Source organism: Acomys russatus, chromosome 23 (assembly GCF_903995435.1).
Source record: "Acomys russatus chromosome 23, mAcoRus1.1, whole genome shotgun sequence".
Classification (NCBI taxonomy): Eukaryota; Metazoa; Chordata; class Mammalia; order Rodentia; family Muridae; genus Acomys; species Acomys russatus.
The window spans coordinates 6,053,611-6,066,366 of NC_067159.1; the positions used below are offsets into that span (position 1 = coordinate 6,053,611).

Below are 12,756 nucleotides of genomic sequence, written 5' to 3' on the forward strand. Positions count from 1 at the left end.
GTTTGTTTGTTTGTTTGTTTTTTGAGACAGGGGTTCCCTATGTAGCCTTGGCTGTCCTGGTCTCCCTTTGTAGACCAGGCTGGCCTCGAACTCACAGTGATCCACCTGCCTCTGCCTATCGAGTGCTGGGATTAAAAGTGTGGGCCACCATGCCTGGCACTTTGATACTACTTTTCCATCTTATTTATTTTGTAAAATTTATTTTGTGCTCAAACACATGTTGGGGGACACACAGGCCACAGAATGCATGCTGAGATTAGAGGACAGCTTGCAAACAGAAGTTCTCTCCAGTCACATGAGTTTCTAGATTGACTTTAGGTTGTCAGGCTCAGCAGCAAGAGCCTTTACCCTGAGCCTTCTCACCTGCCCTCTTTTATTCTATTGAATAAAGATGACACACTACGTCAAATCCACCCAAAAAACTCCCTCCTTTACTTTTTAAAGGAAAGAAAAAAAGTCTAATGACACCCAAAATGCTCACATTGTGTGGGAGTCACTTGACATTCCTTAACCTTTACTAAGAATACTGATAATCTTGAAACCTTGCAGAAACGTTGGCAACAGTCCAGAAGATGAATCCAACTACCCGGCCACTGACAAGCCATGTGGGAATAGCAAAGCTGAAGTCAGAACCCGGCCAGTAAGCCCCAGGTGTATATAACCTACTCAAGCCCCACGTGCACATAGCCTACTCACTTTTTAAAATGGTTATTTCTTTATTTGTTTAGAGAAAGAGAGAGAGAGAGAGAAAGGGGAGAGAGTGAGTCAGTTCAGATGTCTGTGTGGAGGTCAAAGGTCGGAGGACAACTGTTGCGCATAGGTCCCTCCTACCAACTTGAGGGATCCAGGAGTCAACCTATGCAAGAACCTTCATCTGCTGAGCACTGTCACTCATCCAGTTTATTTACAGGGCTTGGGGGACAGAGGACAACTTATGCATCCTGGGGTTAGAACTCAGGCAAGGGCCTTTACCCACTGAGCCCTCTTGCCAGCATAAACTTCAACTGTGCCTCAATTTCTACAGAATGGAGGGGATCTTTATCCCGTAATATCTAGCCCACATGATCTAAGCCCTCATCCTGTGTGACTTCAGGGGAGTTGTACACTCAAGTATTTATAAGAACCCAGGGAAATGCCCCCCACAAAACTTACACAAATAAATCCTGGTCCTTGTTGTAAACTAATTCCAGGCTATTATTCTGCGTTTCCTAAGTTCTCTTCCTTCTGTATGAAAATTACTTCATCTTCCCAGAGGCAACCTCTTAATACATTTTTACAATAGGTACTTCCCCGAATCACAAAGTACAGCTAACATCACGTTCTACATTTGACTGCTGAACTCAAAGGAGACTGTCAAACAGGGGAAATGGTTTTTAGAAACAAAACATTGCTATTGTTCTATTGTCCTAGGATCCTCTAGACAAAAATACTTAACCCAAAAAATTCCTTGCCAGCCACCTTTTCTTGTTGCTGTTGTTGTTGTTTTGTTTTGTTTTTGCTTTTCAAAACAGGGTGTTTCTGTGTAGCCTTGGCTGCCCTGGACTCACTTTGTAGACCCGGCTGCCTGCCAGCCATTTTACTCGTTAAATACAATCAGCCACAGTGCTGTGGAACGGCAGATTCCCTCCCAAAGCCAAGAAGCCTTTCAACGCTGCATTAAGGAAAGATTTCCATTCGTGTGTGCGTGTGACTGCACCTAGTTGTTTGTATACACAGGTGCAACTGTGGACGTGGCGGTCAGAGGACAAGCTCAGGTGTCATTCAGACACTGTTCACCTTTTAACGGAAGGAGGAGGGAGAGAGGGAAGAAGGAGGGGGGTGGTACAGAGAGTGAAGGAGGGAAGGGAAGGAACAGGGAAGGGCACAGAGGACGAGAGGAGGGAGGAATGGAGAGGTCCCGGTGTATTTTACCACTTGTTGGGGGAAAGGAACATTTGTTTCACAAATTTGCTGAAACCCCGCGACTAAATAACAAACCACATCAATCGAAACCAGAAGAAAAGTTGCACTGAGACCCAAACAGAAGTGAAGGACCAGGATGTGGCACCAACCCGACCTGCTACACCACCTTAGAAAGCCTAAGGGTATCGGGAATCCGCCACTGCGCAGGCGCCGACCGGGCTGCCAAGGAGCCTTTAACCAGTGCCCGGAAGTGACGCGGGTGCGCCGAGCCAGGGCTAGGGAAGGGCTGAACGAATCACCGGGGGCTAGCGGGCCGGGCGGGCCTCCTCGGCCACTATGAGCTGCACCATCGAGAAGATCCTGACGGATGCCAAGACGCTGCTGGAGCGGCTGCGCGAGCACGATGCGGCGGCCGAGTCGCTGGTGGACCAGTCGGCCGCGCTGCACCGGCGGGTGGCGGCGATGCGGGAGGCGGGCGCCGTGCTGCCCGAGCAGGTCGGCCGGAGGCCGGGCCGCACCCCGGGGTGGGCGCCGCGGCAGCGGGTGGGTGGGGTGGCGGCCGGATTTATCCTGGTCCCCAGGGCTGGGCGGGCGTGACGCTTCCGTGCGGTGGGTGGGACTGCTGCTGCCTCAGCCTGCACCTGCCTCTGTTTTTGCAGCGGCTTGGTCTGTCTTTCTGTCCAGTATCAAGAGGATGCATCCGACGTGAAGGACATGTCTAAATATAAACCTCACATTCTGCTGTCCCAAGAGAATACGCAGATTAGAGACTTGCAGCAGGAAAACAGAGGTTAGTCAGGCCCCTCTTCCTCTGGGTGTGTATGTGTGTAGGTGTGTGTAGTGCGCGTTTAGGGTTTTTTGTTTTTGTTTTTTCCTGGTAATACTTTGGACGTTCTTATACAAGTGACTGAACAGTTCATAAGAATGCACATCTCATATCTATTATCTAGGTCATATCTATATTGAGGGCCATCTGGTAACACTAAAATCTGTCAAGTTACTCATTTTTTTAAAAGTCTTCTGAGCCGTGCAAACTGGCCCATGCCTGTAATACCAGCACTCAAGGAGGCATAGGTAGGCGGATCTCTGTGAGTTCCAGCCTGGTCTACAAAGCGAGTCTAGGCTATCTGACGCTACACTGAGAAAAACAAACAAATAAAACAAAACAAAACAAAAGGAAAATAAATCTTATTGATGACTTTGAGAGAGATGTTTAGTATAGTTGAATTGTTAGATGGCTCAGGTTGGGGCCACATCCTGAGGGAGTCTTACACAACTAAGTTCGTAGTCTCAAAATGTAATATTTCACTATCAATTAGAGTGAACACTAAAGTTAAGATCGAGGATTGTTTGTTTGTTTGTTTGGTTTTCTTTTTTCTGTTTCGATGTTCCTGTGCAAGATAGAAGGCTAGAACTTTGTCCCCAAATAATTTTTTTTTTTTTTTTGAGACAGGGTTTCTCTGTATAGCCTTGGCTGGCCTGGACTCCCTTTGTAGACCAGGCTGGCCTCGAACTCACAGCGATCCGCCTGCCTCTGCCTCCTGAGTGCTGGGATTAAAGGCGTGCGCCACCACGCCCAGCTCAAAATAATATTCTTAGGGTTGTTAAATGACAACAGTAAGTCTTTTTTTAGGTCTACCATTCCACTATAGTCCCCTGCCGCCATTTTGAAGTAGACAATCCAAGTATTTACACAGTGCAGTTAAGAAACAGGTTCACATAAATAAATAAATAAATAAATAAGAAACAGGTTCACGTGTAGCTACAAGATGGCCCAGCAGGTAATGGCACCATCCAGAAGGCCTGAAGAGCCGAGCCTGAGGACCCGAGTTCCATTCCAAGGCCCCACAGAGTGGAAGGAGAGAACTTATTCCTGGAAATGGTTTTCCGACCCCACACGTGCACGGTGGTGTTCACACACAAATCAACAAAATGTAGGTTGTTTTTTTTTTTTAATGGGCTCATGTGGCTTCTGAGTTCTTTTGTTTGTTTGTTTTTGTTTTTAGTTTTTCAAGAGACAGTTTCTCTGTGTTCCCTTGGCTATCCTGGACTTGCTTTGTAGACCAGGCTGGCCTCGAACTCACAGTGATCCACCTGCTTCTGCCTCCCGAGTACCGAGATTACAGGCATGCGCCACCACGCCCAGCAGTATTGCTTCAGAGTCTTAAGCAAAGTTAAAAAACAGAATTTAAATCCATGTCTTGTGATAACACATCCCATCTTATTTCTACAAAACCCTGCTTCCTAGAAAGTCGGTTTTCAGGGTATACTATTCACTTCTATGGGACTGGCTTCCAACTCTAGAGTCATAATATCCCCTGGAGGATCAGCATGTCCATCTATTAGGTTTGCCTTGTGACCCGTCATAGACATCATTGCCCATGTGTTTGCATTTTTGTTAGAGCTGTGGGTTTCCTTGGAGGAACACCAGGATGCCTTGGAACTCATCATGAGCAAGTACCGGAAACAGATGTTACAGTTAATGGTTGCTAAGAAGGCAGCGGATGCAGAACCAGTTCTGAAAGCTCACCAGTCTCACTCTGCAGTAAGAAACCCTGATAAATAAGTGCTAAATAAGCCGAGTTGAAATTGTGAGGGTGTTGCTTTGTTTACAGAAAACCATGTTCCTCTTTCTGCACATTTTCTTTCTTTTTTTAACAACACTCACACCTTTTAAAGATTTATTTATTTATTTATTATGTATACAGTGCTCTGCTTACATGTACAGCTGCAGGCCAGAAGAGGGCATCAGATCTCATTATAGATGGTTGTGAGCCACCATGTGGTTGCTGGGAATTGAACTCAGGACCTCTGGAGCAGCAGTCAGTGCCCTTAACCTCTGAGCCATCTCTCCAGCCCCTTTCTGCACATTTTCATATTCACTCTGTATTTGGCTGTGGCTTTGTGGCGATATGAATAAAAGAAGAGGGTAAGGGACTTTTAGCTATATCAAGTTGCCTTCCTCCCCCACCAAGATCTCTTTTCAACCTGAGACAGGAAGCTTTAGAGTTCTAGGCCAGCCTGGGCTACCTAGCAAGCACAGTGCCAGCCAGTGTCGAAGGCGACCAGTGAATCCTTAGCTGAGTATTCCAAGCAATACATTCTGTGGTTACACGGGCATGAGTTGGCACATAGCAAGCAGTCAGTGCCCTCATTAAATCACTCACTATGCTATGCGGGAGGGGGAGGCTTGTTTGTTTGTTTATGGCAGTTCCAATACTTTGACCACTTGCTGTTTAATTTGGAAAAACCAGTAATTATCTTTCAGTATGTAAGGTGCTTTCTTGCTCTGTATTTGTGTGTGTTATGTTTTAGTCCATAGTTCTTCGTCGGAAGCTGTATTTTACCTTCCATTCCACTGGATGCATTTCACTGACTTAGAAGATTTAGGGAACTGTAATGTTTTAAATATTTGAATGTTTTAAGTATCTAGCTATCTGAGTTGTCTGTTTTGTTACTTTTTATTTTTTGCATTTTTTGTTTGATTTTTATTATTATTTTAATAGACTAAAAATTCCTAATGCAGCTGCTTTTCATGGTCTTTATACTTATACCTAGAAACTTTTTTCATCTTATTTTCACAGGAAATTGAAAGCCAGATTGATAGAATCTGTGAAATGGGCGAGGTGATGAGGAAAGCAGTTCAGGTGGATGATGATCAGTTTTGTAAGATTCAGGAAAAACTAGCTCAGCTAGAGGTAAGGTGGTTGCTGTGTTAAGGTCAGCCTTTTTTTTCTCTCTTATTTATCTTGTTAAGTTCACTGTTTTTAGAGAAGTTTTTATAGGACCTCAGAATGTTACTACTGTCCCATCTCTGCACTGTATTAATGTTTTCCTTTTTACAAGAATGTCTCAAAAAAGGAGAGAGAGAGGAGAGGGGGTTTCCCCTCAGAATGTGGCCTGGACTGACCTAGAGCTCAAAATCGCCCTGCCTCAGCCTTCTGTGTTGCTTTAGTTAGAAGTATTGATGTCCTCTGTGTCCTAATGAATTAAATTTCAATTTCTCCTTTATAGTCGCTTCAGGAAAATAAATAAATGTAGGCAACAGCAATCAATAGAAATGCCGATTGTGGGGCTGGGGACAGAACTCAGTTGCTATAGACATATTAAACATATTAATATATTTTTTAAAAGCAGCGAGAGAAGGAGGAACAGGTCATATATAAGCTGACTTTCTTCATGCACCATAATTGGAAGTCAAATAGATAAAAACCTAAACTTTGTGGGCAAGAAATGGCTGAACAGTGGTGGTGCACACCTTTTATCCCAGCACTCGGGAGGCAGAGGGTCTCTTGAGTTTGAGGCCAGCCTGGTCTACAGCGTGAGTTCCAGGACAGCCAAGGCTACACAGAGAAACCCTGTCTCAAAAAGGAAGAAAAGGAGGAAGAAGACAAAGGAGATGGATGGGTGGGTAGGTTGGTGGATGGATGGAGAAAGATAGATAGATAGATAGATAGATAGATAGATAGATAGATAGATAGGTACAGACTGATTTTTAGAATTATATAAATAAGTGCCAAAAGAAACATATAAAAAAGTGGGGTTGGAGCGATGGCTCAGCAGTTAAGAGTGGCCAGAGGACCCAGGCTCAATTCCAGCATCTTTATGGTAGCTCACAGCTGTCTATAGCTGTTGGCACAGTAAGTAGTACACAGATATACGTGTAGAAAAACACCCATATACATAAAATGAAGAGACCTTTTTAGAAAAATCAATTAAAGCTGGACGTGGTGGCGCATGCCTTTAATCCTAGCACTCGGGAGGCAGCGGCAGGTGGATCGCTGTGAGTTTGAGGCCAGCCTGGTCTACAGAGTGAGTTCAAGGACAACTACCCACAGCTATACAGAGAAACCTTATCTTGAAAAACAAAAACAAAAACCAAAACCCAATAAATAAAATGAGCAAAACCATGGAGGGCGAAGGTTGTGTGTTATGTGTATGAGTGTTAAAATGTGATGAGAATACACTTCAGCAAGTGGCTTGAAGGCTTGACTGCTTATTTCAAGTGTCATCATGGGCCCCTTAAGAAATTATACACAGGAAAAATTAAGTCCCTGCCCATATCTCGGTGAAGGAAGGACATAGTATGAAATGGTGTGTAAGTGCTGGAGGAACGTCTCCGAAATCTGAGAGGGAAGAACAGCCCAGCAATTCTGAGCAGCACTCTCTGCTCTTGTGGAGGACCCAGTTCCCAGCAGCCACATGGTGGCTCACAGCCATCTGTGATTAGTTCCAGGGGAATCTGACACCTACTTTTGGCCTCCAAGGGCACCAGACACCCAGATGCTACTCACACATAGGTGCGAGCAAACTACACATACCGTAAGTAAGAATGACGTCAGCACTGAGAGAAGGGGCTTATATGGCGCAGCATTTGTTGATCATGCTGTTGGACCCGCTGGTGAAGCTGGAAATGCTGTAGTTTTTCAGGGTGTTGTGTAGAGAGCTGGGCATGGTGGCACACACCTGTTACCCCAGCACTTAAGAGGTAGACACAGAAGGATCAGAAGTCCATGCCAGCTTCCACCCACTACATGACCCTGTCTCAAAATAGAAGAAAACTTTCCACAGAGAGGATGAAGATGGACTGTGATCTGTCCTGTCTAGATAGAAAGCAAAGGAAGTGATAGGTGTCAAGAGGCAAAATTAGTAGTTAAATTAGGACCAGAGAGACGGCTCAGTGGGTGGGGCACTGGTTTCTCTTACCGAGGACCTGGCTTTGGGTCCTAGCACCCACATGATGGTGACCTATGTAACTCTAGACCTAGGACACCAAGTGGGTTTTTTTCCTGACCTACCAGGGTATCAGACATGCATGTAGCGCACAGACATACATTCAGGCAAAACATTCATATATATAAAATAATATAAGTCTAAAAAATTTAAGATCCAGGTGTGGTGCATGCCTCTAATCTCAGCACTCTGGAGGCAGAGATGCACAGATAACTGTTAGTTTAAGGCTAGCCTGATCTACATACCAGTTTCTAGGCTAGCAAAGTCTACTCAGTAAGACTCTGTCTCAAAAAAACAATTTTTAAATCATTTAAGACTTTAAAAATATTTTTCCTCTGCGATAAGAATGCTAAAGTGTAGCTCTTCTGGAGGGGGTGGGGTCGGGGAAGGAGTTCTTTATATTTTTTTGTTTGTTTGTTTGGGGGAGGGTGGGTCATAAATGTGAGGGGAGGGGCTGGGCAGTGACTAGTATTGGGGTACATCATGTGAAGTTTCAATAAAAACATTAAGTTTAAAAAGTGTTTTTCTAGCCGGGGGTGGTAGAGCTTGCCTCTAATCCCAGCACTCAGGCGGCAGAGGCAGGTGGATCACTTTGAGTTCAAGGCCAGCCTGGTCTATAAAGCAAGTCCAGGACAGCCAAGGCTACACAGAGAAACCTGTCTGGGAAAGAAAAAAAAAGTTTGTTGTTTTTCGTTTTTTGTTTTGTTTTTGGATTAAATTCTATGTTCTGACAGTTTAACAGTTAAAATATGGAAATATCTTTTTTTCCCCAGCTTGAAAATAAGGAACTTCGAGAACTACTGTCCATCAGCAGTGAGTCTCTTCAGGTTGGAAAGGAGACTTCTGCGGCTCCTGCTTCTCCGCCTGTCAAGTAACTGAGCTCAGTCCGCTGGCTGCAGAGTGCCGGGCGAGGAGGCACGAGTGTCCACACGAGTGTCTTGCCGCAGGCCTGAGTTTTGGCGTTACTTAGAGGTGTGAGGTGGCAGTATAGAATTGCCACGCTATACTCATCATCCACAAAACAGTTCGGGGTGTATCAGTGAGAACAGACAAGTCTCACCATTCCTTTGTCAGAGACTATGTTTAGTTTTCACGCTGGGACCTGAATTTATATAAACTGTTGTTTTCAGTTTATTTTTGTTTTTCACGTCTCTGAAATTCTGAACATTTATTATAAACCAGTGATTTTATTTTATATAGGATTATAAAATTTTTAAGAAATTTACCTTTTTAGAAATATATGTTTGGTGTAAGCCTGGAAATTTTTTTCTCCACTTGTAACATGATTTTACAAAAGCAGACTGGTAGATGCTCAGAGTCACGTCTGTCATATGTGGGTTTTGGTTCTCTCTGGTGCTAGGAGTTGGCACTTCCTGGTCAGGGGTCTTTACTCTTAATTTGAGAGAATCTATTACTAGTCCCCAGAAAATATACTTGAAAACAAGTAAACTGGGTTTGTGTTGTTTCTCCTCTGCACCCCTCCAAGGATCACACAGTCATTCAGGGACTGCGAGGTGCAGTCACACACTATACTTGTACACTTGATTTAAACGCCAAAAGCAGCTTCTGCTTATTTGATCACGTAGTCAGTTTTGCATTTTGTCTGACTCGGGCATCTTCAGCTTAGGTAGCTGCCTAAAATGAAGAGCTGTTCTGAGTGGCACAGAGCTGGAATGGTGAAGAACACCACAGCCTGGGTGGTTTGTTACTGGCAGCAGTAGGTTGCTGTCCTTACATTAATTTGGTTTTTACATGGAACCATTTTTATTACCCACAGAAAGTTACCACATTCCTGATGCCGTGCAGGCATTCCAGAACAATCCTAAGATTTGGGCGTAGGGAGATTTTACTAGTTCCTTCCCCTGTCCTGGTTTACTCATATTTCAAATTTGTAAATAATTCCTTTTGCACTATTTGCTTTCCCAAAATGGCTGAAATAATCTTAAACCTGTCAATATTTGCCAATCCTAAGCACCATAGCACATGGGAAAGATGGTATATAAAAAGGTGTTTGCTAGCGTTGCGTGTGTTGTAAAGCTTTTGTATGGTCCAAAGAACTAATTCCAGTTAAAGCAACAAAATGTATCCAGATGCTCTGAGTCTGTCTGAGCCCAGTAGTGCTGAGGGGTTTCGATTAGAGCTGTGGACTTTAATGAGCAGGAATGTGGTGTTCTAGGACTTGTCAGATTTCCTTTGGCAACTTCAAGAAACACTTTGTCCCCTATGTTAGAGTGTTTTGATCTCATTTCCTAAGTAAACTTTTACTCCAGCTGTTTGCCTTGAAGTATCCCCTAAGTGCCCAAAGTGTACCCCACAAACCCATTCAGGGGCAGGTGTCTTCCACCACCTGTCAGCTGTCGCACCAGATTTCATTGTAAATGATAGTGTTATCAGACTGCACAGGGTCCCTTTGTCTGCTGTACGTTCCCTTGCTGCTCCCTACAGAGCTCTTTGTGTCTTCCCTACCAGAGGCATCTCTTCACTTTATCCTGGGGATGTAGGAAGCGTAAAGTGCCCTGTGTCATATAAGTCCTGCCTGGTACTGATGCTGTGAAGGTGATACAGAGCTAGCCTAGTGACTGGAGAAGGGATGCTTCCTCACACTGTGTGAACGTGCTGATAGCCCTTGCAGTGAATGGGAGAATTTAGTGTATAAAATTTTGGTATGAAATTATCTTTGCTAATAAAGACCTTTTTAAAAGAAGATTTGCTAATTTTACTGAGTAATGAGTCTAATTAAGAAGTGTAGCCAAGGGCTGGAGAGATGGCTCAGAGGTTAGGTCTTCCAAAGGTCCTGAGTTCAATTCCCAGCAACCACATGGTGGCTTACAACCATTTATGATGAGATCTGGTGCCCTCTTCTGGCCCCACGTGCAGGCAGAACACTGTGTATTTAATAAATAAATCTTTAAAAAAAAAAAAGTGTAGCCAAGGCCGGGTGTGGTGGCTCACACCTTTAACCTCAGCACTTGGGAAGCAGAGGCAGGCGGTTCGCTGTGAGTTCAAGGCCAGCCTGGTCTACAAAGTGAGTCCAGGACAGTCAAGGCTACACAGAGAAACCCTGTCTGGGGGTGAGGGGCCGGAAGGGCCATTCGTGGTGGTGCACACCTTTAATCCCAGCACTTGGGAGGCAGAGGCAGGCAAATTGCTGTGAGTTCAAGGCCAGTCTGGTCTACAAAGGGAGTCCAGGACAGCCAAGGCTAACACAGAGAGACCCTGTCTCAAACCCCCCACCCCCTGCAAAAAAAAAAAAAAAATTAAGTATAGCTCAGGGCTGGAGATGGTTCAGCAGTTAAGAGCACTGACTGTTCTTCCAGAGGACCTGGGTTCAATTCTCAGCATCCCTATGGTGCCCTCTTTTGGCCTGCTGGCTCACATGCAGGCAGAGTACTGTATGTATAAACAAACAAACAAACAAATCTTTTTTTAAAAAAAGTACAAGATGCAGCTGGCGTACACCTGTAATCCCAGCACTCGGGAGGTAGATCTCTGAGTTCAAGGCCAGCCTGGTCTACAAGGCAAGTCCAGGACAGATAAGGCTGCACAGAGAAACTCTGTCTCAAAAGACATACAAAGACCATATGCATAACTGACCACTGAAGCCTATTTCTGTGTTCCTTAAAATGTGCTTCACTCACCTACTGAAATAGAAATTTATGCATGGAATCTGGAATTTATGTTTTAACAATCATCTCAGAAAATGGCAATACTAGTTTAAGGACTATGTCAGTTAGGTCCCGTGAGATGGCTCAGCAGGTAAAAGTGCTTACCAGGAGCCCAGTGGCCTGAGTTCAGCCCCCCAGAACCTGCGTGGTGGACAGAGGGAACCAGCTCCTGCAGGCTTCTTCTGGTCGCCCACCCACAAACAGCAAATAAAGTGTGTGTGCTGGTCTGTGCAGAACACTTCAGTAGGCATTATATGACTTGAAAAAGAAATGAACAGACTTTGAAAAAGTATGGTAAAAGGAGTCAGGCGGGAACACACAGGGTTGGCATGCAGCAGAGCTGGTGTGACACTTGCCTGGCACTGACCTCGATGTACTCAGCATCAGGTAAGCGAGGCGAGGTGGCTCATGTCTGTGACCCCAGAAGCAAAGGCAAGAAAGTCAGGAATCCAGGGTCATCCTTGGCTACATAGCAAGTTCAAAGCCAGCCTCAGAGAAATGAAACCCTGTTCCAAAAAACAAGCAAAATGTACAGATAATTATGATGCAGTGTGATGAATCTGATATAAGTGTGTAAGACACAGGACAGCTGATATAAGTGTGTAAGACACAGGACAGCTGATATAAGTGTGTAAGACACAGGAAGGACAGCTGATATAAGTGTGTAAGACACAGGACAGCTGATATAAGTGTGTAAGACACAGGACAGCTGAAATTTGAGAATCTAACAGAGTGGTGGCTAGGAGGAGACCTAGAAAACAGCTGTGGACAAAAAAGCAAACAAGACAAACACAGAAACAAAAAAGAAAACAAGCTGCAGAAGTGAAGTCCAGATGGTTCTGCAATGATTACTACCTGGTACTGAGGCTTTTCTGTGTCAGATACTGACAGTGTCTCCTTTTCAGCTCTTTACAGTTCCTCACACACTAGAAGGTTCTTTTTTTTTTTTTTGTTTTTTTTTTTTTTTTGTTTTGTTTTGTTTTGTTTTGGTTTTGGTTTTTTGAGACAGGGTTTCTCATATAGCACTGACTGTCCTGGACTCACTGTGTAGATCAGGCTGGCCTTGAACTCACAGAGATCTGCCTGCCGCTGCCTCCAGAGTGCTGGGTTTAAAGGTGTGCACCACCATGCCCAGCTTACTAGAAGGTTCTTATTTGTCTAAAGTGAAGCCAAGATTCACACCCAGGCACTCTTTAGTACATCTTTCCTTTCTTTTTTAAAGATTTATTTATTTACTGTGTTCACAGTGTTCTGACTACTTCTGTGCCTGCACACCAGAAGAGGGCACCAGAACTCATTATAGATGGTTATATGGTTGCTGGGAATTGAACTCAGGACCTCTGGAAAAGCAGCCAGTGCTCTTAACCTCTGAGTCATCTCTCTAACCCCCTCTTTGGTACATTTCTTTTTTTAAATATTTATTTGTGTATATAAACACTCTATTTGTATGTATGAC

General features: G+C 44.4%; 1 protein-coding gene across 1 annotated transcript; it reads left to right on the forward strand.

Moving 5' to 3' along the window:
• The first annotated feature begins 2,144 nt into the window (after positions 1-2,144).
• On the forward strand, positions 2,145-8,561 carry Sike1 (suppressor of IKBKE 1). The gene is made up of 5 exons (XM_051165874.1): positions 2,145-2,397; positions 2,587-2,692; positions 4,305-4,447; positions 5,487-5,600; positions 8,409-8,561. Exons 1-5 carry the CDS (start codon positions 2,239-2,241, stop codon positions 8,508-8,510), a joined length of 624 nt encoding a protein of 207 aa, XP_051021831.1. The 5' UTR covers positions 2,145-2,238; the 3' UTR covers positions 8,511-8,561.
• Positions 8,562-12,756: the final 4,195 nt, after the last annotated feature.

Excerpts from the sequence above, each read along its gene's own strand:
- Sike1 (XM_051165874.1), top strand. The coding sequence starts at position 2,239 with ATGAGCTGCACCATCGAGAAGATCCTGACGGATGCCAAGACGCTGCTG. Across the intron at positions 2,398-2,586 it reads GCGCCGTGCTGCCCGAGCAG|TATCAAGAGGATGCATCCGA; the intron begins GTCGGCCGGAGG and ends CTTTCTGTCCAG. Across the intron at positions 2,693-4,304 it reads CTTGCAGCAGGAAAACAGAG|AGCTGTGGGTTTCCTTGGAG; the intron begins GTTAGTCAGGCC and ends CATTTTTGTTAG.